Consider the following 23429-nt stretch of genomic DNA (forward strand, 5'->3'; position numbering starts at 1 on the left):
ATTTTTTTACTTTGTTGTACTTGTACTTTGTCCAATCTGAACAGCCATCCCCGAAGGATACATTGCTGTCATCCTTCCAAAGTTTGAGGAGAGCAAGAGCATAACAGAGAATCTTCTGAGCAGAGAGGAGTTTGAGAGTGTTGTTTCCAAACGCACTGCAGCCCAGTCACAACCCACTTGACAGAGCTCCATGTTTTTGCCTTATTTCAGTCAAAAAGTATTCTAGGAGAGCTTCCCTCCTTTCCACTCCCACCAGTTTGGATGAAGACTGGAAACATTATACTGGAAAGTGACAGTTTATGTTTGGTCATATCAAAGGGACTGTTGTGTATAATGCAAGCACTGTACTGTGCCTCTCTAGACTATTACACATTGCATTTCATTGTGTTGGAAATTGAGGAGGGTGTCAGGAAGCATTCTTTATTTATTGTTTGGTTTTTCTCATTTAAAAAAAATGGGAAAATAGAGGAAAGCATGACAAATTACAGTTGCAATTACAGACAAAAACAAGTCTGTTTGTTAAATACCCTGAACCCTGAATATTCAGTTTGAATTATTTTTATAGAATGTCAATAAGACGAACAGTGATTTAAGAAAAATATTGTTTATTTCTTATGCATCACCTTTATTAACCTTTCAATTTTCAAAAGAATAGATGGTCCAAAACTAGATCTATGATTTCTTCACATCTGTAGCGCCACTACAATACCCAGCATCCTTAGCTGCTCTTACACTGTACAAAGCATCTCTAAAGCTGAATGTATGTTATTCATTTCAGTCACTATCACACCCTCACCTAGTACCAAAGTCATTATCTGAGGATACTTAAAGTGTGTGTGTGTGTGTGTGTGTGTGTGTGTGTGTATATATATATGTATATATATATATATATTATAATATGTGCGTGTGTGTGTACGTATACACACATACGTACCATTTTTATACATACCATATACCATTTAATACATATTGGCCAACTAGGCAGCTTCACAATGATGTCTTCATAACAAGTACACTTCAAGGCTCCATTTGACACAGGTGCCAGTTCAGAAATATCTTTCATATCATATGTGAGAAAAAATGTTTAACAGTATACATATATATGATTTATAATCACCAGGACAGTATAAGTAAGGTCTTGACATCCCAAAAGCATCTTAGTGATACACTTTATGTTTATCTTCCGAGTTTTTGGAGAAACCAGGCCGGAATAAAAAATCTCCAGTGATGTACACAGGAGGACTAAGAGCTTTATATTTAATACAAGAAGCAAGCTGAAGATCAGCGTCTTCATGAGAACAATCATATTTGGCATTAAATTGTGATTTTTGCATTTTGTTACTAACATGGCACATGGGGATTATTCCATAGCAAACTGTATGGAAATTAGACATTAATCATATGGCATGGCTGACTTTTAAAATACTTATTTATCCCAGTGAGATGCTAACTGCAATGGCAGTGATCAAGGACAGAATGTACCACTATGGTTAACATTACAGAACAAGTGTTAACAAACGTATGACACATTGACCACAAACAAATACAAGGGTTTGGTGATGATGGCATCATGCATGGTGGGTTGTTAGCCATTTCACTGTGCCCTCCATTTGGCTAACATGTGCAACACGTTTACAGTACACCACAAAACAAATAGGCTTGTCACACAGAGGCACATACTGAAGAGAGATGTATGGCTGAGCATCAAGAGGGGTTCTTTCCTGATTTCTGATCAGTTTATCAACTCAATATCCAGAGAAGTGATACAACTGACTCCAAAAGCAGGTGTGTGTCAGGCCCCTCTTTAATTAAATAGGCTCACTTAAAATGGTAAAGTCATAGTGTTGGCTGATTGTCTCCATCTTGTGGACTGGGGTGGAACTGGTGCGGAAAAATGTGCAGCGCTACCCTGGGGGTAAAACTGCCCCTGGGCACTTAGAGCTTGGATCTGCTTCTATCTCTGTAAACTTTCAATTCATCATCCAGACAGCAAATACAAACTCTGACCGACCCAGGAAACTATCTTCACCCCACAGATCTGGTGGTGGGTGCATGAGAATGAGGGGAATGAAGTATTTCCTGGATTACATATCTTCCAGAAAGGTGAGGTTGACCATGTGCTGCTCCAAGGGAGAATAATGGACAAAGGAGGCAACTATTTCTGGGATTATTTGCTCTCAAGGAGGTTGAGACCGGCCATGTGCTGCTCCAAGGACTTGACACCAAGCCGTTGCTGTTCTTGCTGTTAAGAGCTCCTTCCTCTTTGACAGGTGTGGATCCATCTTGCCTCTCTCTCCAGTCCTGCGGGGAACCCAGGCTACTCCTCTCTGACTTGTACTGAAAGCGGACATAGCATGTATAGGTGATGAATGGAAGGAAACAAAATCTGAAAATCAAGGGCTCGCTATCTTTTGAAAAAATGACCTCGCCTCTGCCAGTTGTTTTATTTCTCTCTGTCAACTCTTTGTCTATCTGTTATTGTTTCTAAATGTAGCACTTCAAGCAGTTCAGCATATGTGATGAATTTGATGCTTTATTCTTGCAATTTTGGGGTTGTAGCCACATAGCTGAATGCACTTTTTGTAAGCTGCTTTGGATAAACGCATTAAATAAATAATAAATGAAACTTCTGTTACCTGGTTTTATGCCGTTGCATGTATGTGCAAATAAAAATTCTTCAACAAAATGGGAGAAAACAAATGTAACAACATACTTTTATCTATTTTCACTCAACTATGCAGTTCCCCTGAGCTTTATGTAGTGTTTTGGCATCTTTTAGCTCATTATTTTGGTTTTCTGGCCCACAATTTTACTGATCTGGTTCACTTTCCCTGCTCTCATCAGAATGGGTTTCAGCTGCAACAGGCTGCTGTGTACGCCCCCCCCCCCCAAGCTAACACTAGTGCCGGTCATTCATTCAGCCATGAGTCCTGTTCAGTGGCTTCACCTTTCTGTTGAGCTTGTTACAGAATGGGAGGAGAGAGACGACCACAGTCAAGATGTTTCTGGTTGTCTGAATGGATGAGTCCACCTAGAGACAAAGATAAAATAAAAAGTTTAAGAGGGGCAGCATGGAAACACATTAGATACAAATGCAGAAGAACATAAAAACACATCCACCGCGAAGACTACTAACCATGCGCACACATCACCATCTAAACTGCGATTAGCATTTCGCTTAACATTTTCTGATCAGTGCTCTACTGTGCCACCCCCCGACAGACACATACTATCCCATTAGTGATGAAAAAAAGTGAACATCAGGATGGAGAGACAGAGATGGGAGGCAATACATATCAAAGAGATGCTCATTAATCAGCAGAGGACATGCTATTCTTCATCCTGTCCTTTTGATTCTAACCTTCCCCTTTATTACAAGGTGACCTAAGCCAGCTCATCCCTGCCCAAGATGCTCATTAATTCCTCGTAGACATTCATTAATCTGGCGCCCTGTGTTCAATAATGGTGTTACTCAGATCACTCAAAGACTACGCCGTGGCCAGTAATGAAGTAAGTTAGTCATGCTCTATTGGTTAGTCATGTGTGCTCAGTGCTTCACTGATGCCTGTCTGTTGTTGGATATGTTTTGATGCTGTGAAAGCAAATTATCGCTTTAAGAAAAAAAAACTAAAGAAAGTCTGTTCTGTGTGATTTACTCATTTAATGGCCCCCAAACAACAAAAAATAAGTCATTAATTTTTTTACAAACAAAATTTAGATACACATGGGTACCTTTTGGAAGGTGGCAGTCTTGCCCTGTACAGGAGTCTTGGACCCCATCTGCAGCTGTTGGCATAATGCCACCAGTTTCTCCATCTCTGTCATCAGCACAGACTTTTCCTCATCAACCAGCTGGAACAAGGGGGGGGTGGGGGGTGGGGGGGGGAGAGAGAGAGAGAGATGTCTTACAGGACAGCAGGGATGGTTTATGGCGGCATTATCCAGGGAGACTGGGTTAATATGTACAGACATTGATAGATTTACTTGGTGAAACACAAATCAAGCATCACAAAAAGGAAAAAGGAGGATGAAATAAATTCAAATTTAGTGCTGCTTGATGTAATCCCTCCGCAACAGCCAGGTCATGATCTACTGCTTAAATCTGTTATCCAGCTGAGTTAATCCCTAGGTCTCTGTCACGGGGGCCATCAATCTACTCCAGTTGCATGCCAACAATGACCTAAAAAAACACAAGCTCTTTTATTCAGGCTAGCGCTACTCATGACTGACAAAAGTACATAAAAACAATTAAAAATGCTCAAGCTAATTTGCATAAATAGCCTCATAATTTCAATGAGGGCAACACAGGTGTGTTACAAGTGTGTTTGACGCCAAAGAACTATGGGAGTGGAGGGTGAGACAGAGGGACTCCATTAGCAACAGTTTGTTTGATGTAATTAATCAGAAAGCGTGAGACAAGTTGAAGAGCTGGGCCTCCTGATTATGAATTAGTCCCGGGCGGTCGTAGTCAACTCCCACGCTCTCATCCCCTCCACACACGCACATGTGCGCAAACATACGCAGCGGTGACAAATGGCAGCCGTTAATGGCTGTCAAAAAGAGCCGTTTAATTAAACTTGGGAGGACCTGGGGAAGAAGATGGTAGAGGGCAAGTGGAACGAAGGCACAGAGGCTACGTTTGTTTGTTGGATCTCGACTCGGAGAGGAAAAAAGGATGGTGAAAGTGTGTGACAGCCTTAATTTCCTGCTCTTGCTGTGTGATTTATAAGGAGGACCTGGGACCGTGGCATGCCAGAAAGGGTGATATGGGTGTGTATGTGCGTGAGAGGTGTAACATGGGTGGGGGCACAGGTGCCAGTGTGTGTCTGCATACAGATGGGTTTACTGTACATACTGGGTAAAAGAAAATAAGCAGTTTTCTTTTCTCATTTGGTTTATTTCTTTCTGTTTCTTACTCCTATACTGATTTCACCAGAGAATCAAGAATCAAAATTCTTAATTTAATTGCTTCTTTCTTTTTTTCTAGAGTGCATAATGAGCAAACATATTTGTAAATGGTATCATGTGAGCACATCGTGATTTGGAATTCAGCCTTAAACTGTTGGTGTATGTTCAAGAGAGTAAGAGACTTTTAATAGTATATACCTGGGTGCAAAAAGTGCGGAGAGATGAGCACAGCTGGAGGCACTCTTCAGAGAAAACCTTAAGAATGAGTCAGAAAAAAAGAGACAAAAATCAAAAAACTCACATAAATACAAGCAAAACTATAATTCTTTTAAGTTCCAACAAGATGCCGTTTGAATGCCAGAAAAAGCACAGTATTATGAGAATGAACTTTTTCTTGGCTCTTCTTATCAGTACGCCTTCCCTTCTCTTTCCCCTATCGTTCTTCCTCTCTTATCTCCCTCGCTCACTCCAAATGGAACAAATCTTGCCTGGCATTTTGGGCCCCGATTCTACATTACTGCACATTATTGGCACTGATCGCAATTCAAGAGGATACAAACCTTGTTTGTTATCAACTTATGTGTCTGATGATGGCCAGGAACAAACAGCACTCCACATCGCAATCATAAGTCCTAGTCATGCCCTATCAGATTTGCGAGAGGGAAGTGAATGAGGGGATGCTGGCATTTACTAACCTATTGATCTGCCAGCCCCAGTGTGTCTTTGGTTTAATGAAACAACAGATGCATTCATTTGCAACGTCGATAAAACGGGGAGGAAAATAGTATAGAAGGTGGATAGGAAGAAAGATTAGTGGATATGGACACACATACCTCAGCTTGATGAAAAGATCTAGTGTTGTTTTCAGCAGCCCCTCCCCTCTGGGTAATCAATATAGGAAACACAGAAAATGAGGAAAGGAAACATGGATGAGAAGCTGGATAAGGACAAATAGATCCACAGCAATCAAAAACTTAGATGAATCGCAACCATCTTATTGTCAGAATGAGTTATAGTCATGTCAACTTTGTCAGAGCCTATCGATAGCTGGAGGGGGGATTCTCATTAACACTAAGCTTCTAAATAGATTCATGTGGATGCTTAAGAGGCTTTACAGTGTTGAGCTCTGAAATGAATGCAACAGTTCAGCAGGCTGCAGATATACAATCAAGGCATGTGCGCGTCTGTGTAGCGTGTGGTACTGTTCGGGGACCTGGTGAACAGGTGCATGTTGTAGGCCATGCTGGCCAGGCTCTGGCTCTGCCGGACAATGTCGTTCTCTTGTTCCTCCCATTTCTCCACCTCTGTGTCCACATCTGACGAGAGCAGGCGAAGCTCCAGACCCAGCTTGGCCATGCTAGTCTGCTCCTGCACACACACAAAGAAAGACACACACATATAAATAAAATCTATATGGGAAAGATTGAAATATAATGTGTGTCATTTTAAAAATGTACATTAGCAAACAGTGTTCTTTTAATTTGTTTACACACTGAGAAGAACTATATCATATTATCCTGCTTCCTGTGGCGGTACAATGTGAAAAACTGCCGGCCGGCAAAATTGCAGCCTATTACTATGCGAACACTATCAATTCTTCAAGCGAGTGACACATAGTTTCCTGGAGATGAATATACCGCTGTCAGAACAGCGTACAAGAAGTGATGTGATGTATTGTGCTGAAAGCCAGAGGAGTTTATGGCGTATGCTACCTCTGCATCCAACTTGACAGCCTTGGCAGTCTTCAAGTTAGTGAGTGAGTGTTTCTGTGGAAAAAGAGAGCGACATTAATCAGAGGATTACAAACCATTGGATCACTGGAACATTCATGAGGATAGATGGAGTGATACTCACCCCAGGTCTAGGAAGTGACAAATAAGGTCTTTTGTCTCCTAGGAGTAGAGAGTTATTTGTGATTATCTGAACACAAGGTCACAAGCAAAACAACCAAAACATAATCATGTGTTATTTGTCTTTGAATGACTGTGTGTAGATTTCCACACTTTTTCAGACATTTAGGGTGGCAATTATGGTTATTCAGTAATTATGGTAATGACAGAGTTGCTTTTATCGCTGTCCACCCTTGACACATTTTTATCTTTCATCACAAACAGCATGGTTCCTTTCAGTCAACTACATGGGCGATAAACTTGTTGTCATGTACCAAATGTTCACCTAGGAAGATTAGGAGAAAATAATGAAAGTAAATCTCTCCACGGTGTCCATATTTTTTACATTTTAACACGGTACTTTGGCTCCATGGAAATACAAATGTGTGATGGATGTGATCCTTTCACCCGCTGAGGTGCACTTCAAAATATTTAGTGCTTTTTATGTGAAGGTCACATTCTTGAGGGCAACCGCATCTTGGAAATATGCCAAAACATCTTTCCCCTGTCTTTGAGATTATTTACAGAATGTGAAAGCGCGCGTTTTGTGACATTTATATCCAACACTCCCCGATGCAAACATACTGTGTAAATCTGTGTACACGGACAAATGTACAGTACATGCAAATATACACAGTCACACATGCCTGAGTATCTATGTGTACTTTCTGTCTCAGTCTTTGTTAGTGAGGATAAAAGCAGCTGATTTGCAAGAGAGGGAGTACAGAGGAGGAATGAATGCACAGGTGTTTAATGGCATTGACATTTTTCCTTTTAGAAAATACTTCCCACAATCCATGATGAATTTTTTGTTAAAGATATGCTCATGCTGCTTGCTTTGCCTACTTTAACTTTCATTGAGGCTATTGAAGTGTTCACGGTCAAAATGATTCACCAAGGTTTTATCAGCAGATTTGATTCTCTCAGGCTAAAATGCCGCTGACAGCACATTTTGCCTGTGTTCGCTTCTGCTTCTCACTCTGAAAGGCTTTCTGTTCCTCATGTATGTGCTGACTGTCCTGCCCACACGAATCCAAATCCACGCGAGTATCCATTTAGTAAACTAAAACACACCTCGCCTGCCTTCAAAGAAGTCATTGATCTCTCTCAGCAGTAGGGCCATGTCACAGAGCTGTGACTCCCAGGCCTCGCAGAACACCTCCAGGTTCTCCTTAGCGATCTTACTGGATGGGTGGAGGGCCAGCGTCTGGGCTGCTGAGATGATCTGAGCAGCAGAGTGAAGAATGAGAAAAGTTGTATTTTGTATTCAAGTGCAGTAAAAGACAGAGGAAAAAAATGTGGTGCAAAATAAAGAGATTAAGGTTGATAAGTCCATTTTAGCACATCTCACCACACACGTAACCGAGCTCAGGCTTGCAATGTTTGAAACACATGTAACAATTAGTAATATCTGCAATCTAGTCTGGTTTCTAGACTCAATGGAAATAAGATTTCAGACAACTACACAGACCAATCTAACTTAAACAAACACACACACACCCAAGCACACACACGCCCCACACCCCTCCTCCACAGTGTAGTATTTAATAGCCAATTACCCTCTGGGCCACCCCTCTATTACTTTGGGCACACACAGAGAGACATATCACCAGCGCCACCCCATACTGCAACGTTATTGATTGGCTGACCTTTGAACTTAGGAGCGGAGTCATTACTGCGGAGTCATGCGGGGCCTGACATTAGCACCGCAGGAACGGGAACATTCTACATTGCTGGATAATTACTGGCATGGACGTTTTTCCAAGAGCAAACATAATTAGATGTGGGATAGGGGGACTTGGTGGACGGCATGTTCTCAGCCATCTTGAATAGCTGGCAGGTGTAGGAGGCAGACAGAGGAGACGTGAGGGAATATGTCTATTTTCCCTCCCCACTGCATCTAAGTAGAATATTACTCAGGTTTGATTTCACTCCCAGACCACTGTGAGACCAGTTTGACTTTACTGACATACAATAAAAGTGTTGAATGGAATGAAACGGGGCTCAGTTTTAATCAAAGATAACCTGTATGTCTTTCCAGAGACTGATCCTGTCTCCCCTGTTTGCTGCCATTTACACATCAAGTCAATGGGGTATAGCATCAAACCGACCAAAAACCAAAATCCATACAGGAAATGTTTGGAGGGTTAATGTTACCTGTGGACCAATGACATGGAAGGTCTCCTCAGCATGTACACAGGTAATCTCCAGAGGCTCTGTGCCTGACACGTGGCCCAGCAGTCGGCACGTCTGAGGTCACAGAAGGAAGACAATGATTGACTGGAGGTGCTTCTGAGGTTTGAAAGGTATACTGCAGTGTATGCAGTTATGAATGTTAAAAGTTACTGTATATATAGTACCTGCCTACCAATTCAGCTCTAACTGGCAAAAACACAACCATAGGTGGTCATACGACCTTACTTACAGTGGTAGATCTTATATATATATATTTTAGAGGTTTACACGATAACCTTAGGCACTCATGTGGGTCCAGCAGGAAGATAAAAATAACTTTAATGGTGTTTAAGCTTTATTTTTAGTGTGGGTGGATTCTGAGTGAATTCCTGCATCTTTAAGAAAACGTTTCTCCCCAGTTTTTACTCTTACCACTACACAATGTCTCTTTTCAAATTATACTACAGGTTTTGTTTTTTTATGCCACTAGCAAAGATATGACAAAGCCTGCATGGTAGTTTTCTGCTCAGTGTTTGCATAACAGAACCACGTTTACTTTAATTTGGTTGCGGATTAGAAGTGTAGTCTACATTTCCATTCATCTCAAGCTGTATGTGTTTCCTAGCATAAACAAGTGCTTGTGGCATGTCAGCTGTTTTGCCTAAAAAGGTAGATTGATGAGTACGGACAAATATATGGAAAAATCTAAACTTCACTACACTACTGGTGTATTATTTACCAGATGAACACCTCTACTAGGTGGCACTACCACCAAACCTCTCCCAGCCTCCCTACTTCCTTTGCGCCTGCCTCAACCTACCTCCACCAGCTGCTCCTTCTGCTCGGTGAGCTTGCGTGAATACTCCGCAACTGCCTCCAGGTTTCCCTCAGCGCCTGCGGCTTTAAGAGCCCGTAGAGGCAGCTGCTCCCCGTGAACTTTGAGCAAGTCTGAGGCACGGCCGACTGCCACCTTATGGAGCTGGAGGAGGAATCAAAGAATAAATTGCAGAATAAGACGACAAGCGAGTAATGGAGGCTGGAGAAAACACAAGAGAATGAGAGATGAGTGAGAGGCAGAGTGGATTTTGAAGAGGCAGAGAAAAAAAGAGCAGAGGTGACATAATGGCATAGTTGAGTTGACAGGTAAGCTGAAGAGTGATGGGGGAAAAGAAACGGGGGAAACCAGCTACAGAGGCAGAACACCCAGTGAGAGACATCTCAGTCATGTCTGTGTCACTCTGTAGCTGAGTACATCTATTCAGACTCAGAGGGCCGACGAGAAGAGCAGAGAAAGACTGCCGCTCACCTCACGTCTGAGGTCATTGACGCTCTGGCATGTCTTCAGGATGGCCACCTCCATGTCCTCTGTGGCCTCTTTGGCATGGGCAGACTGCTGCGGTGAGAGAGGGAGAGGAGAATAAAATATGAGCCCCAACTTGGCTTTACAGGCCAGTTTTTGACTTTCCAATTACACTTGTGAACTATTATGTTCTGAATATGCAATAAGAAAGTCGGGCATTTCAACATGGAATTGTGTTAAATCAAACGCAAATGGCTTAAACAAATTATCCCAATTAAATATTTATATATATATTCAATTTTTGAAATTTCATTCTGTCTGACTCCACAAATCCAGTTGGAAACAAATATATGCTCCTAAACCTGCCACAACAAGAAACCAAGACCAAAATTGAACTGGGCAGGACACTCAAGATTTCAAAACAATGCAGTGTTTGTTGAGTTCTCCAGATGACCTTCAATTGCAAAGGCTAGATGAGGCGCTACTGTACGGATATGTGGCAGCCGTCTCTCTGTGTAATCTTGAACGTTTACAATAAGAAACTGTAACATAATGACTTGTTTCATAAGCCCAATCAATTTCGAAGGCCAAGGAGACTCTGCTGAATGGCAGCCAAATGCGGAACACTACGTGATGTTTCTCTCTAAGCCTCGGTAAATACTATTTTTCGGATGGGTTATTATGCTTCGTTGTTCCAGGAGGGCCGTGTGAAAAGAAAGTGAGTAGGGGAAATGACTGTGTGAGCCATTCCTTACACTGACAATAGTAACCCAACCCAGATCTCTTCCTCTTTGCTTGGGTAACTCTGTTTTGCATCTTATTATCTTACTTACAGTATCTCACAAAAGTGAGTACACAACCCTCACATTTTTTGTAAATATTTAATTATATCATTTCATGTGACAACACCGAAGAAATGACACTTTACTACAATATAAAGTAGTGAGTGTACAGCTTGTATAACAGTGTAAATTTGCTGTCCCCTCAAAATAACACATCACAGAGCCATTAATGTCTAAACTGCTGGCAACAAAAGTGAGTACACCCCTAAGTGAAAATGTCCAAACTGGGCCCAAAGTGTCAATATTTTCTGCGGCCACCATTATTTTCCAGCACTTCCTTAACCCTCTTGGGCATGGAGTTCACCAGAGCTTCACAGGTTGCCACTGGAGTCCTCTTCCACTCCTTCATGAGGACATCACGGAGCTGGTGGATGGTAGAGACCTTGCGCTCCTCCACCTTCGGTTTAAGGTTGCCACACAGATGCTCAATAGGGTGGAGACATGCTTGGCCAGTCCATCACCTTTACCTTCAGCTTCTTTAGCAAGGCAATGGTCGTCTTAGAGGTGTGTTTGGGGTCGTTATCATGTTGGACTGCAGCGCTGAGCAGCAAATATTCGCTCCGCACCTCCTCTCACTCGGTTGCTCCCTTCCCCTCCGCTGTCAAGTCAGACACAATCTACATCCCCTAGATGGCGTAAGCTCATGAGCTTACAACAATGATCAGGCAAAAAGGTGGTTCCAACTTTGTGCAGCCACAGACAAGCAACTGCGGGCGCCACACTCTGTGACATTTTTCAGGGCTGGCAAAAGAGTGTCATTTCTTCAGTGTTGTCACATGAAAAGATATGATCAAATATTTACTAAAATGTGATAGGTGTACTCCCTTTTATAAGATACTGAACTTACTTTTCTTACAGATGAGGTACTTCTCTACTGAGCTACTACTGGATTCTTAATATGGTATGACACGTTTTTATGAATATTCCTGTAGATGTATGTGCATCTGTGCAAGCGAGCCTGCTTGTGCCAACATACCGCCTCGACCCAGGCGTGCACCAGCTGCTGAGTGTCCTGGCGAGCCAGCTGGCACAGACCTAGAATGGCCTGCCGCTGCTCGTGGCTGGTGTAGGCCGAATCAGTGAAGTCCTCTGTCCGCTCCACCAGTGCCTCCAGCTGACTGCCCATGCTCTGTGGTGACAAGGAGTACAGGTTCTCCCGCAGGCACTCCACGCTGGACTGCAGGAGAGGGGGAGGAGGGTTGGGAAAGATTGTTAAGAGAAAGGAAAAGACTGAGGTGGCAACACACACAGACGTTTTACTAACAAATGTCCTAATGAAAAAAAACAAAACATAATTTACTATCTCATTATCGTTATACTCTTGACTCTTGACTATGGGTTTAGTCTTTGAGTCACCTTGGGGCCATCGAAGATGCACAATAAATTCTGCAAACAGCAAGTACACAAACATAAAAGCTGATGCATTTTTTCCTGTTTCAGCCTTCTCCTGTCTTTTTTTAACAAAGATATGTTTTTAAGAGAAGTAATCTCCTCTGCTTATGTGTCCTTAGATGACAGGTTTACATAAGCTTTTAGTTAAACTCTGTCATTAAGAGCTATGAAGCCATTTATTAAGCAATACACATCTCTGGGTCCTTTCATTAAAATACTTTCTTCTTCTTTTATCTCAATGGAAAAGACCCTTCACATTTGTTTGTTTTTTATCGCTTTCATTTGCCAGTGTACAAGAAGGACAGAGGAGATTATTCATGGTGATGTAGGTTTAATGGAGATTCACACAACTGTATGACCAAAATTATAAAATAGGTTGGGCTGGTCCTCCGTGTTGATTCTCTGAGTTGCACATGAAGCTGTTGCAACAAACACAGTGAATGCTGCACACACACTCCAACACTCACACAGAGCCACAATTAGATTGTGATTTAATGATTTCTGCTTAAATTTTCTTATTAATATCAATAGAATATGTCACTGCCATTTTTCAAAAGGCTGTGCTACAGCGATTTTTAAGCGCACTCAAAAAAAATAATAAAATAAAATAAAAAAATTTATTCAGCATGACACTTCAGCCACAAGAGGATCATTACTTAACTTCATGGGCCAACAGCTGTCAGAGGGGCATCCCTAATCTTAAGCCTTTACTGTAAGATATATCGACTACTCCACTAAGTCTAATTTCTGACCCTACCTTGAAGTCCTTGATGCCGTTGTAGATGCTGGCAGGAAGGATCTTGTTCTCCCCACAGCTCCGTGCCTCAGTGACTATCTCGATGACCTGCTCCAGGGCACAACGCATTCGGTGGAACACGGCGTCTTTGTTGATCCGTGCTGACTCGCAATCTGGGTGCCTCAGGCAAGTCTTTGGAGGGAATTCGATGTGAAATGTCAAACCTTGAGCACTCCGCTACTCTTTTAAAACTTCTGTCCTTTGTCTTGTTTTTCAACTATGATTATTCACTCTCTTCTCTCACTTTTTATGATTACGTGACTGAGTTTTGAGTATTACCACTGCTTACAGCATTTGAAAAAACCTTGAAATTAAATAAACTTGTGAATCTTGACATAATACTAAACTAGACATAATCCATAACCCTTTGCCCAGAGGTCTACTGTTGGTGTGCCAGCTGCTTACCTTGGAGGCTGTGAGGAGCATCATGGTGCATTTCTCTAGCACTGCTCTGGCTGCTGCCATCCGTGCTTTCTTCTTCTCATCCTTCAAGTCCTACAGCACACACACACACACACCCAGATGGTAATGGGTGGCTTTACTCCAGTTGCAACTTCTAAGAACTCTTGGGGTGTCTGAAGGACATCAATAGTATGCAACAAATCTCTTTTATGCTGGTATGAAGAGACACACAAATGTTACCGAGATTCCTCTCCAAGTCTACACACACACAAACCTTTCATAGGTTAATTGTAATCAAATAAAAAGAGCTCTCAGAATAGGAAAGAAGACACAGCGTGTATGACCCCTCCATGTATTCCAAACAGAAATAGACAGCTGGGATTAGATAGATAGGGGATTTGGAAAAGGCAGCTGAAACAACTCCTCTGCCATCACTTTGCCATAGAAGACAATATTTTTGCCTCTGTGCTTCAACAGATGAAGATGGTAGATTTTCTAAAGGGCTGTGTGCTTGCATGTGCATGAGTGGGAGTGAATAATATAAAAAAAAAGATTAGGGTGGTAAATGAGGAGAAAGAGCATTAGCGTTGGTGAGAGATATGATGTGCGTGTCAAAACATGGGCCCCCGAAGAAGTTCAGAAAGAATGATGGTCGATCCTCTCTCCCTGTCTAGATATTGCAGCCGTTGCACTTTGCATCAGCTTCTGCAGGCAAAGCGCTTTAGTTGCAAAGGCTGAATGTATGCATCAAAGTAGGATTAGCAGTCCTTGACAGAACAAAGTAAGAAGCCCTAAGTTGGTCTGTTTTTGTGAGGCTTTGAGCAAAAGTTTTGTTTAGCAAATTTGCTAGGATAGAAACTGATACATTGCAAAGAGAATGCGTTCCTGAAAGCATAGGTCAGTTATATCAACACTGATTCGTGATGTAAACAGTGTTTGTGGCGTATGAGTCACAACTGACCTGTTCATTTCTCTTATGGATTGAGACATGGATTCAAAAAATGAATACACAGAATGGAATAAGGAAACAGTGTGGAAACAAGAGACGCCTGAAGACTCCTTGTTACTTCACTGTTGATTGATTTTTTTGGGAAGTGTGAATGTTTGACGCTTGAATTATTGATTTGCCTATGTAAGTACGGCAGGTTTCACAGTCTAATTCCACCACTTGCTTGCACATTCAGAATACCATGTTTAGAAAATATCTGCTTCTTAGAAGATTACATCTGCATGAATAAATAATGTGCTCAGTGTTGCAGAGAGACAAATTACTGCATGTTCATAACCATCACTATAACCATATGCAGCAAAATTAGACCACATTTACATTTCATTTACTGAGAGAAATTTACAGGGTGCTGATGATTTTAACACTCTTAAAACTGAAAAGCGGTGAGCGCTGGTTTCTTCACACACTACTCACGTTCTGTCTATCTCCGGTGAGATGGGCAAACTCCACCATCTCATTGCCAAACTGGCTGAAAATCTGTACAAATTCCTGGAAGGTGCTGACTCTTTCCAGATGGTCGAGTGTAACCAGGACCTGAGAGGAGTAAAAAATAAAATAAAATCAACTGAATGGCGGAGTGGTTGGTGTTCTTGTAGCCCTTCCACACTGTGGCAACCTAACAAACACTGCTCTTGAACAACCGAGAATATCATATACCATGTTTATTTCCCAAGAGAGAACCCTTTCCTTACAAGAGAACTGTGGGTTTTTACATCCAATTTATGTGTTACTCCAGCGCTGTCTTTTGTAGTATTAATGGCTCAATATGATGTAATTATATCAGTTATATCCTTAAATAAAATAAGCGGATTAAGTAGTTCCTAACCTGCACTTTAGCTAATAGTAGTCTTTGTAGCTGCTAATTTATTTGCAGAGGGTAGGCTAGCTGGCAGTGCAAATGCATCTACTTTTATCCATACCAGACAAAGAGGAGGAAGAGATATAATTGTGTTTTCCAGTAATGGAGAACAGGGGGCTGTCGACTGTCCGTCCAAACAAGGCTAACCAGTCACGATTAGGCCCCGTTTCCATTCTTGGCTCAGTCTACAGCTGCATCCATATCACACTGTCTGGCTAAGAGCATAGCCAGGTACAATGGAGAGAGACAGTGTCTCACTCTGTGTTTTTATGCGGTCGCTAAATGTGCTGCTTCCCTTCAATTACCTCTAGAGCCCTCTTTCAGAGAGCCAGTGCTTATCTATTAGGAAATGAAGTACTCAAGATGGAGTTTGCTAAGGTGTGTGTGTGAGGGTGTATTTTGTGTCTGTGTGTCTGTGTGTGTAAGAGAGACTAAGCAAGAGAGAGTTTATGCCTAATCTTAAATGGATATGCCATCTTGCATTTGCATATCTCACCTTGTTGCGTGATGTGATTATTTGTTTGATGACAATGCGGTCAGCTAAGACCAGGACTTTAGTGACTGAGGAGAGAAGCAAGCGGGCAGCCTTCACCATCCCTGTCCTATCACTGAACACAGTGACGCGTCCGTCTAACTGGGACGGCACGGCTGATCCCACATCTGTCAGCTGGGCTATGGCATCACCTGCAAGAGAGGAGAGAAGGGTACAGTTTGGTTCAGCAACAGAGCCAGACTGATAAACTGTACATGTCTGATATTTTTTATTGGTGTATACGAATGTAACAATACAACTTTTTCTCTGCTGCTACTGATTTGTATACCTAAACTGGTTATCTGCCGATACGTTGTACTGTATCCCATACCAGTGGTCTCTTTTTCCCAATTTTAAAATCTATATAAAGCTTCCTCACTGCCTGGATCTCACTGGGATCAAACTAGGGCTGAACGATTAATTGCATTATGCGATATTACCGCAATGTAATAAAACGAGATTTTCTAATCGCAAAGGCTGCTATTACACTCTGGTCACTTGACACCCAACAGGAAAGCATTCTGCAGTTGATGCTTTGTCTGCACGTTACGCTGTACCTTGCCTTCTTGCTGTACAATGGCCTTAAGCTTGACAGAAGCTGACACTACATAAACTTTAGTGTCACACAGGGAATGAAAGTAGCACCCGCCACCCACAGGTAACTTGGTGGTGGTGGTGGGCGAAATCGTCGGGCCATCTGCGGCTTTGACCGACAGGAAAAATGCAGAACAGAAAGACATGTGTAGTAAGGTAAGTGTATTGTGGCACCTGCATCACACACACAGTCACCAGTCAGCTCAGAAAATATCTGTGAAATGGCGTTTCAAACCAAACTCACAAGTCCGAAAGAGGCCCAGTCTGAAAGACTCATTCATTGGTGGTTGAACTGTGGGTTTTCTATTGAGCTCTTACTGTATAACACACTGTGGTGAACTTACTTTTTCTTGTAGTCTGTAGGTAGGCCGACCTGATGATGTTATATCATATTATTTAATGTTCATGTTATTATAATTTGATATATCTTCTCCACCATTGCTCATAATAATAATTCTACCTAATTCGTCATAACACAGGCCTGACCCACAAGAAAGAACAGTGTAGGTTCCATCTATCTAATATTGTGTTGGTCATTCTATACACTGATTTATTGCTTGTCCATTTTGAATAATACAGAAAGTAAAGAGCTTAAAAATTAATCGCATATTAAATCGCAATCGCAATATTGGTAAAAAAAAGAAATCGCAATTAGATTATTTTCCAAAATCGTTCAGCCCTAGATCAAAAATAACTTCAAACATGACAACTAAAACACAATGTTTTAACTGTAAGTGGGGACATTTGTATTACATTCTTCCTAGGCTTGTGCATATTCTAATCACCTTGATCTAGACAGTTTAATTTGTGCCATTATAACAAAATTTTGGTAACACGAAATAGCAGTACAGACATGATGTGTCCAAGCGCATTTAGAAACAGCATTAAATACATTACATCAACTAGAAAGCACTTAAACGTTTATTTTTCAACTGCAAAATGTACTGCTCAGTACAAATCTTTAAAAAAAACAGGTATTGCTTATCAAAAATGAGAAAGAAAGCCTGCTGCCACTGTGATCTGGACCCAAATAAGAGGCAGAAAACTGAAGGATGGATGGTAACCAGATGATTTCCTGAATGCCCTCTAAGTTAGTTCAGACAACACCATGGCACAGTGTTCTTCCAATCTGCCACTCTTCAACACTGGGAGAACAGAGTGTCCTGGACAGGATGAAACACTAGGGTACTATATTCAGCACAGTGGTACGACAGCTATGCCAGCATTACCCAAACACTACCGGTATGCTTTCTGGATGATGTGAGCTATTTATGGGGTAGAGCAAATTCTTATACAAACGAATTATATAGTGAATATGCAAATTTGAAAATATTTATAAATAAATAGTCCAGCATTCCCTGTTTCTCTCTTTCTATCCTGCTCATACTAGCCCCAAAAAGGGAAGAATACGGAGTTTTAGGCTGAATACCCATCACCGAAATAGTACCTACCTATCAAGAGGAAAATGTCCAGCGTTAAGAGCGAGACGGATCAGGAGAGAAATCTCAGAGAAAGAGAGCTCAGAAAGGGAGGGGGGAGGGGAGATAGCTGGACCTCTATCAGGTCATGCAGCTTGGCTGTCTATGGGGTTTGGCTAGTCTTTTAAAAGAAGCAGCACCGACAAACTGATTGCATCCGACAGGCTGCTTTTCAGTGCCAGCTCCGCTAACCACCAGTTAAAACATCTAGGCCTGGCTCACAAAGAATGCTGCTCAACTCCCCCCTGTGACACTACCAGGGTGGAAAGCAGAGGGAGCCAACTGTCTAAAATCACCAGAATATGGATGGTATGGACTAGAGTATGAATTTTCATGACCTTAAATGTAAAACAGCTATCCTCCCACTGCCCCCTTACTTATCAAATGTACTCGTGGCCTTCAAATCTTCTGTTGTTGTAAAGTGGTTTTGTTCCTACATGGAAAATCATGTATCAGAAATACTGAACTCTCCTTTTTTCTGTATAATCAATTTATTATTCACAAGTGAAAACTTGAAAGGGCGATCCTTGATGTGTTGGTACAGTGCTTGCAGGCAGTCAGTCTTGGATGACTCAATAGATGGCAATGTCTGTCTGTCTGACGGAGGATTACGATGAAATTTGGTACAGATATTCATGTTCCCCTCAGGATAAATTGTACAAACTTGGGGGATTCCTTAACTTTGGAACGTGGAGCGCCATTATCAGTCAAACATTTTGACCTGTCTGATACTTTAGTTTATGACCTAATGCCTTCAAGACTAATGCCATTCCCATCAGGCTTAGCTATACTTAGTGTTTAGTGCTAATTAGAAAATGTTAGCATGCTAACCATGCCAAACTAAGATCCATAAATCTGCTATACATCAGCATGTTAGCATTTAGCTCTAAGCACCGCTGTGCCTCAGAACAGCCTCACTAAACTGCTATCATTGCTGTAGACTTCAGAAATGAGTGTAAACCTTAAAAAGGCCAACCTTGTGTTGGGTATGCTTAGAGGCTTATTCCTTAACTTATTGCTAGGGCTGGGCGATATGGCCTAAAAATAAAATCTCTGATTTTATTTTTTTTAATTCAATTTACGATTTTTTCCGATTTCCCCCCCTACTTAAGGAAAGCAATAAGGTTTGTTGGTCAGTGCGGCTTTGTTCATCGCGGAGAGACTGGCATTTTTCATATTCGGCTGGATGTCTCTGTTTCAGGTGTTGGAAAAGGTTTGTGGTGCTGCTGCCTTTCACTGCGATAGGCTTTAGGCAAATGTTGCAGCGTGGTGTCTGTTGTTCCACATCTGTCGCAGCAAACCCATACCAGTTCCAAACAACAGATGACTTTATTCCTTTCTTGGGAACAAACTTCCCGCTCTCACCGGTAGCCATTTTGTCGCTTGCTGTTGCTGTTTAGTGTATGATGTTGTCGCTATGGGAAACGAACACTACGGAAACCCCGGGGAGCCAAAAATGTGCTATTACACAAAAACTCGATTTACTTATTTTTTAAATCGCCCGCAACAAAAAATTCGAATAAATTCATTCAATCGATTTTTCGCCCAGGCCTACTTATTGCCCTGTCCGTGTAGTCCACATGTAGTCCAGTATTTAAACACTCACATACAGTATGTGCTATGACTTGATTTTGATTCCAACTAGCATCGTATCTTGAATCTTTCTGAAGGAGAAAGAGAAAGTGAGACAGAAGCACGCAGATGTGAGAATGACACTGAGAAACTGAGTGAAAGAGACAGAGACAGAGATCCAACACAGATTGCCTTCACTGACCTGCCTCATTGGATCTCTCCACTGCTCTGATGATGGGTAGCATCTAATTAAACTAGTGCTTTCAGCCTGCCTTTATTTAATTCATTATAGCACACAAGGCTGAAGCCTGCCTGATTAAGCTCTCCCTGCAGCAAGGTATTAGAGAAATGTCAGTCCTTCGATAACTAGCCATTCTCTCTCCCGTAGACTTAAAAACTGCAAAGTCTTTTTTATCCCTGAAGATGTCTCCATCATTTCTAAAGAAAATGATCAGAGACCAGACAAAAAGTTGTTGTTTTTTTAATCTGGAAACAGTTTTACAGTGTCTGCCAGGAGAAGTGCAAGGGAAAACTGTGAAAACACCTCCCAAAGAGGAAAGTGAGAAGTTAAATAAATTAGTCACTGTGGACAACACACAACCAGACATTTGCACATGAACACACACACACAAATGCACGAATATACTTTACTTAGCCGTACCTTTGCGCACCCGCGTGCGCACACATACATTTTCCCATCAGTCTATTCTCCTCCTCCCACCAGCTCTCTCTTTTTGTCTGAGTTTTAGCCGTCTTTACAAATCCGAGCTGTGTGAGGATTAAACGCTTTGCTGGTTCCCCCAATATAAACCTATTATCACGGTGTTGTGTCTAAATTCTTATCCAATGTGATATTGTTTCCGCTCTGCTCTGGAGAAGGCTAAATGAGGTCCTTGTTTTGCCTGATAAGAACTAAGTTTCCCAATATACTGCAACCCTCAGTACCTCTTTGTCTCTGTCAGCTGTTTACTGTTTTACACTTGATACATCCACACAAACATCCAGACAGATGGGGCTTCTTGTAGCACACATTGGGCAAGACTACAGTCTGTTCAGATTAATAGTCTATCACCTAACCTGCAAGTTTTAGAACGGGAAAGAAGCTGCAGTAATGCAGATATAAGGAGTAAAGAGAAAGAAAAAAAAAAAGACCCAGCCAGCAGATTGGATTCAAAATGTGGGACAAAATTGGGGTCCTGACTTCAGGTTGAGAAATATTTCTCAACGTAACACAGAAGCAATCTATAAGGCAGTGAATATCGGGAAAACTACAACTCCTTCAATCTCGGCAACTGCCTGACGCATAAGTCTCCAGCAGCCTTCTATCACAATCTATTATGCTGTGCTTTCCAAGCCGGTGCAGACACATTTATTCTACACAGCACCCTTGGGTGAAAAAAGCTTTTTTTTCCCCAGCCTTTACTTTCAACCTAATAACAACAATGTCTTTAGAACACTCTGGAGATCCTGGGGTTTAATACTGTTTGACAGCCAGGCCGTATACACAAATTGAAATTTGCTAAAATTTGATAATACAGTGAAACCTGAAGGTGTTGCCTGATGCTTTATGAAACTCTCACTTTGTCTTGACAAATAAACACTGATGGAGACATTAACTTAAGTCTCATTGGATAACCAACTATAACATCCTCATTGGCAGTTCGGGAAGATCATAAAGCCATGGCCATGCACTTGACAGGAACATAGCCACTATGAAGAAGCATTTAGGATGAAGCACCCTCACCCTTTTACAGCATAAATTTGTGAAAGAAACACTTGTGTTGAGTTTGAGTGCTGCACATATTAAGATCCAGCCAAAGACGCCTACCTGCTCTGCGTGCCTCAAAGCAGGCTTGACCCATCTCATCCTTTAGCTCTTGGTTCTCTGTGGCGATGGCCTCCCCGACGGCGACAAAACGTCCCACAGCCACGCTCACCGCCTGACCCACCCTGTGTATGGCTGCAAGGGTGCGCTCTGACTTCTTTGGCTTGTCTTTATGGTTGATCAGAGTGGTGATCTGCAGGAATGTGTGGATAGAGAATGGGAGAGAGTTGGCTATTATTTATGTGTAGGAAGACCGCAATGACACTCAAAAACTGTCAAATGACTACTTGATGACAGAATTACTTGCAGGGTTTACAGCAACTGTGAAAACCCCCCCAAAAACAATAAATATAAATATAAGGCCCTATGACCATATATATTTGAGTATTTTTTATTTATTATCATTTACAATGATTAAAACAAAAAACAAATAAAAGCAGCAGATCTCCACATTTATGATGCTGGAAACAGATTGATAAACATTTTTGTTTGATAAACGACTGACTTGATGAATTCTGCTGAACAACACTCATTGTAAAACCACAGATGTGTGTGAAAAACATGACAATCTAACATTATATACTTTGTCACAGCCAGATATTAAAGCCTTGCTTTATTGTTACTTTTATAAAAGGAGGAATATAAATGAATACATAAGTTGCATGGCTGCACATTGCCAATCTAGAATTTAGGGATGTCCCGAGAACTGACACTGAGTAACCAAACACGATACCAAAATTATGAAAACATGTCGGTACTGTAGGTAGTCTAGGTAATGGGGATTCAACACGTGGAAGATGGTGACAAGAGCAGCAGCAGCAACAGCTCCACCTTGACTTGTCTAAAAGCTGTGTATAGAAGTACTTTGTGTTATTATTATTTTTGTTTGAGACAACTGGCATTGCTTTGTTGCCTGGCCAACTATGTAACATACAACGTTCGCAATGGCATCAGTGTTCAGGCTAACGTAATGTAAACATAGCTCGTAGTAGTAGGCTGCCTTCCAAACCGCTTACCAGTCTGTGTCATCTGTCGTAATGTTGTTAGTTTTAAATAAATACGCTGTTTTTTGTTGTTTTTTTATTTTATTTTACTATACCAGAGAATTTATTAAAAGGAGTGTATGTTTATTACGTGGTATCGAATTTGGTATCAGGAATTGTGGAATTTCACTGGTATTGGTATCGAATAGTGTTGTAGTCAAGACCGCCCAAACCGAGACCAAATCAAGACCAAGACCAGAGTTTATCAAGACCGAGACAAGACCAAGACTTTTAGGGGCTGAGACCAAGTTGAGACCAAGACCCAGGGAGGGCGAGACCAAGTCAAGACCAGTTCCCCACACACAATAAAATGTGGAACGAGATCCTAGGTACTTCTCAAATTGATCTGAAAGATCCACATTCCCATTAAAACACCCACGTACAAACACTGTACACCTGAAGAGCTGAAATCAACATAAGCATCTTTATTCAATGATCCTTTTCCATGCTTAACATCGCGGGGAATGTAACAACATTTTACAAACAATCAAAGCTAGGATGTTAACAAATAAATCAAACAATGCAAGAGCAATTTATTGTTATTCCCAAAGTTATGGTCTTGACTGGTCTTGAAATAAAATCCTGAGTCCTCAATGTCCAAGACAAGACAGAGTACAAAAAACATCCCAACTAGAATCTACAAACTTCTTCCAATCCAATCCAACTTTATTTCTAAAGCACATTCAAAAACAACCAGGTTGACCAAAGTTCTGTACATTGACATGAATAAATAAATATACAAAATACACAACAAAACAGCAACATATAGCTCTCATCCCAGATTAAAAGCAGAGGAATAAAATTAGTTTTAAG

At 41.4% G+C, this 23429-nt stretch overlaps 1 protein-coding gene across 1 annotated transcript; it reads right to left on the reverse strand.

Moving 5' to 3' along the window:
• Nucleotides 1–2022: 2022 nt before the first annotated feature.
• On the reverse strand, nucleotides 2023–22602 carry LOC119903248 (alpha-catulin-like). The gene is given in 21 exon segments (XM_038719455.1): nucleotides 2023–2226; nucleotides 2229–2337; nucleotides 2948–3031; nucleotides 3733–3852; nucleotides 5107–5163; nucleotides 5742–5758; nucleotides 5761–5789; nucleotides 6122–6276; nucleotides 6621–6674; nucleotides 6763–6800; nucleotides 7872–8022; nucleotides 8955–9047; nucleotides 9793–9951; nucleotides 10279–10365; nucleotides 12091–12291; nucleotides 13264–13434; nucleotides 13708–13797; nucleotides 15128–15247; nucleotides 16069–16256; nucleotides 21577–21804; nucleotides 22590–22602. Coding segments are annotated over 21 exon segments (2223 nt in total). The 3' UTR covers nucleotides 2023–2167.
• Nucleotides 22603–23429: the final 827 nt, after the last annotated feature.

This window comes from Micropterus salmoides, unplaced genomic scaffold (genome assembly GCF_014851395.1).
Source record: "Micropterus salmoides isolate LMB-PRFRI ecotype aquatic unplaced genomic scaffold, ASM1485139v1 Ms_hic_scaffold_1413, whole genome shotgun sequence".
Lineage (NCBI taxonomy): Eukaryota > Metazoa > Chordata > Actinopteri > Centrarchiformes > Centrarchidae > Micropterus > Micropterus salmoides.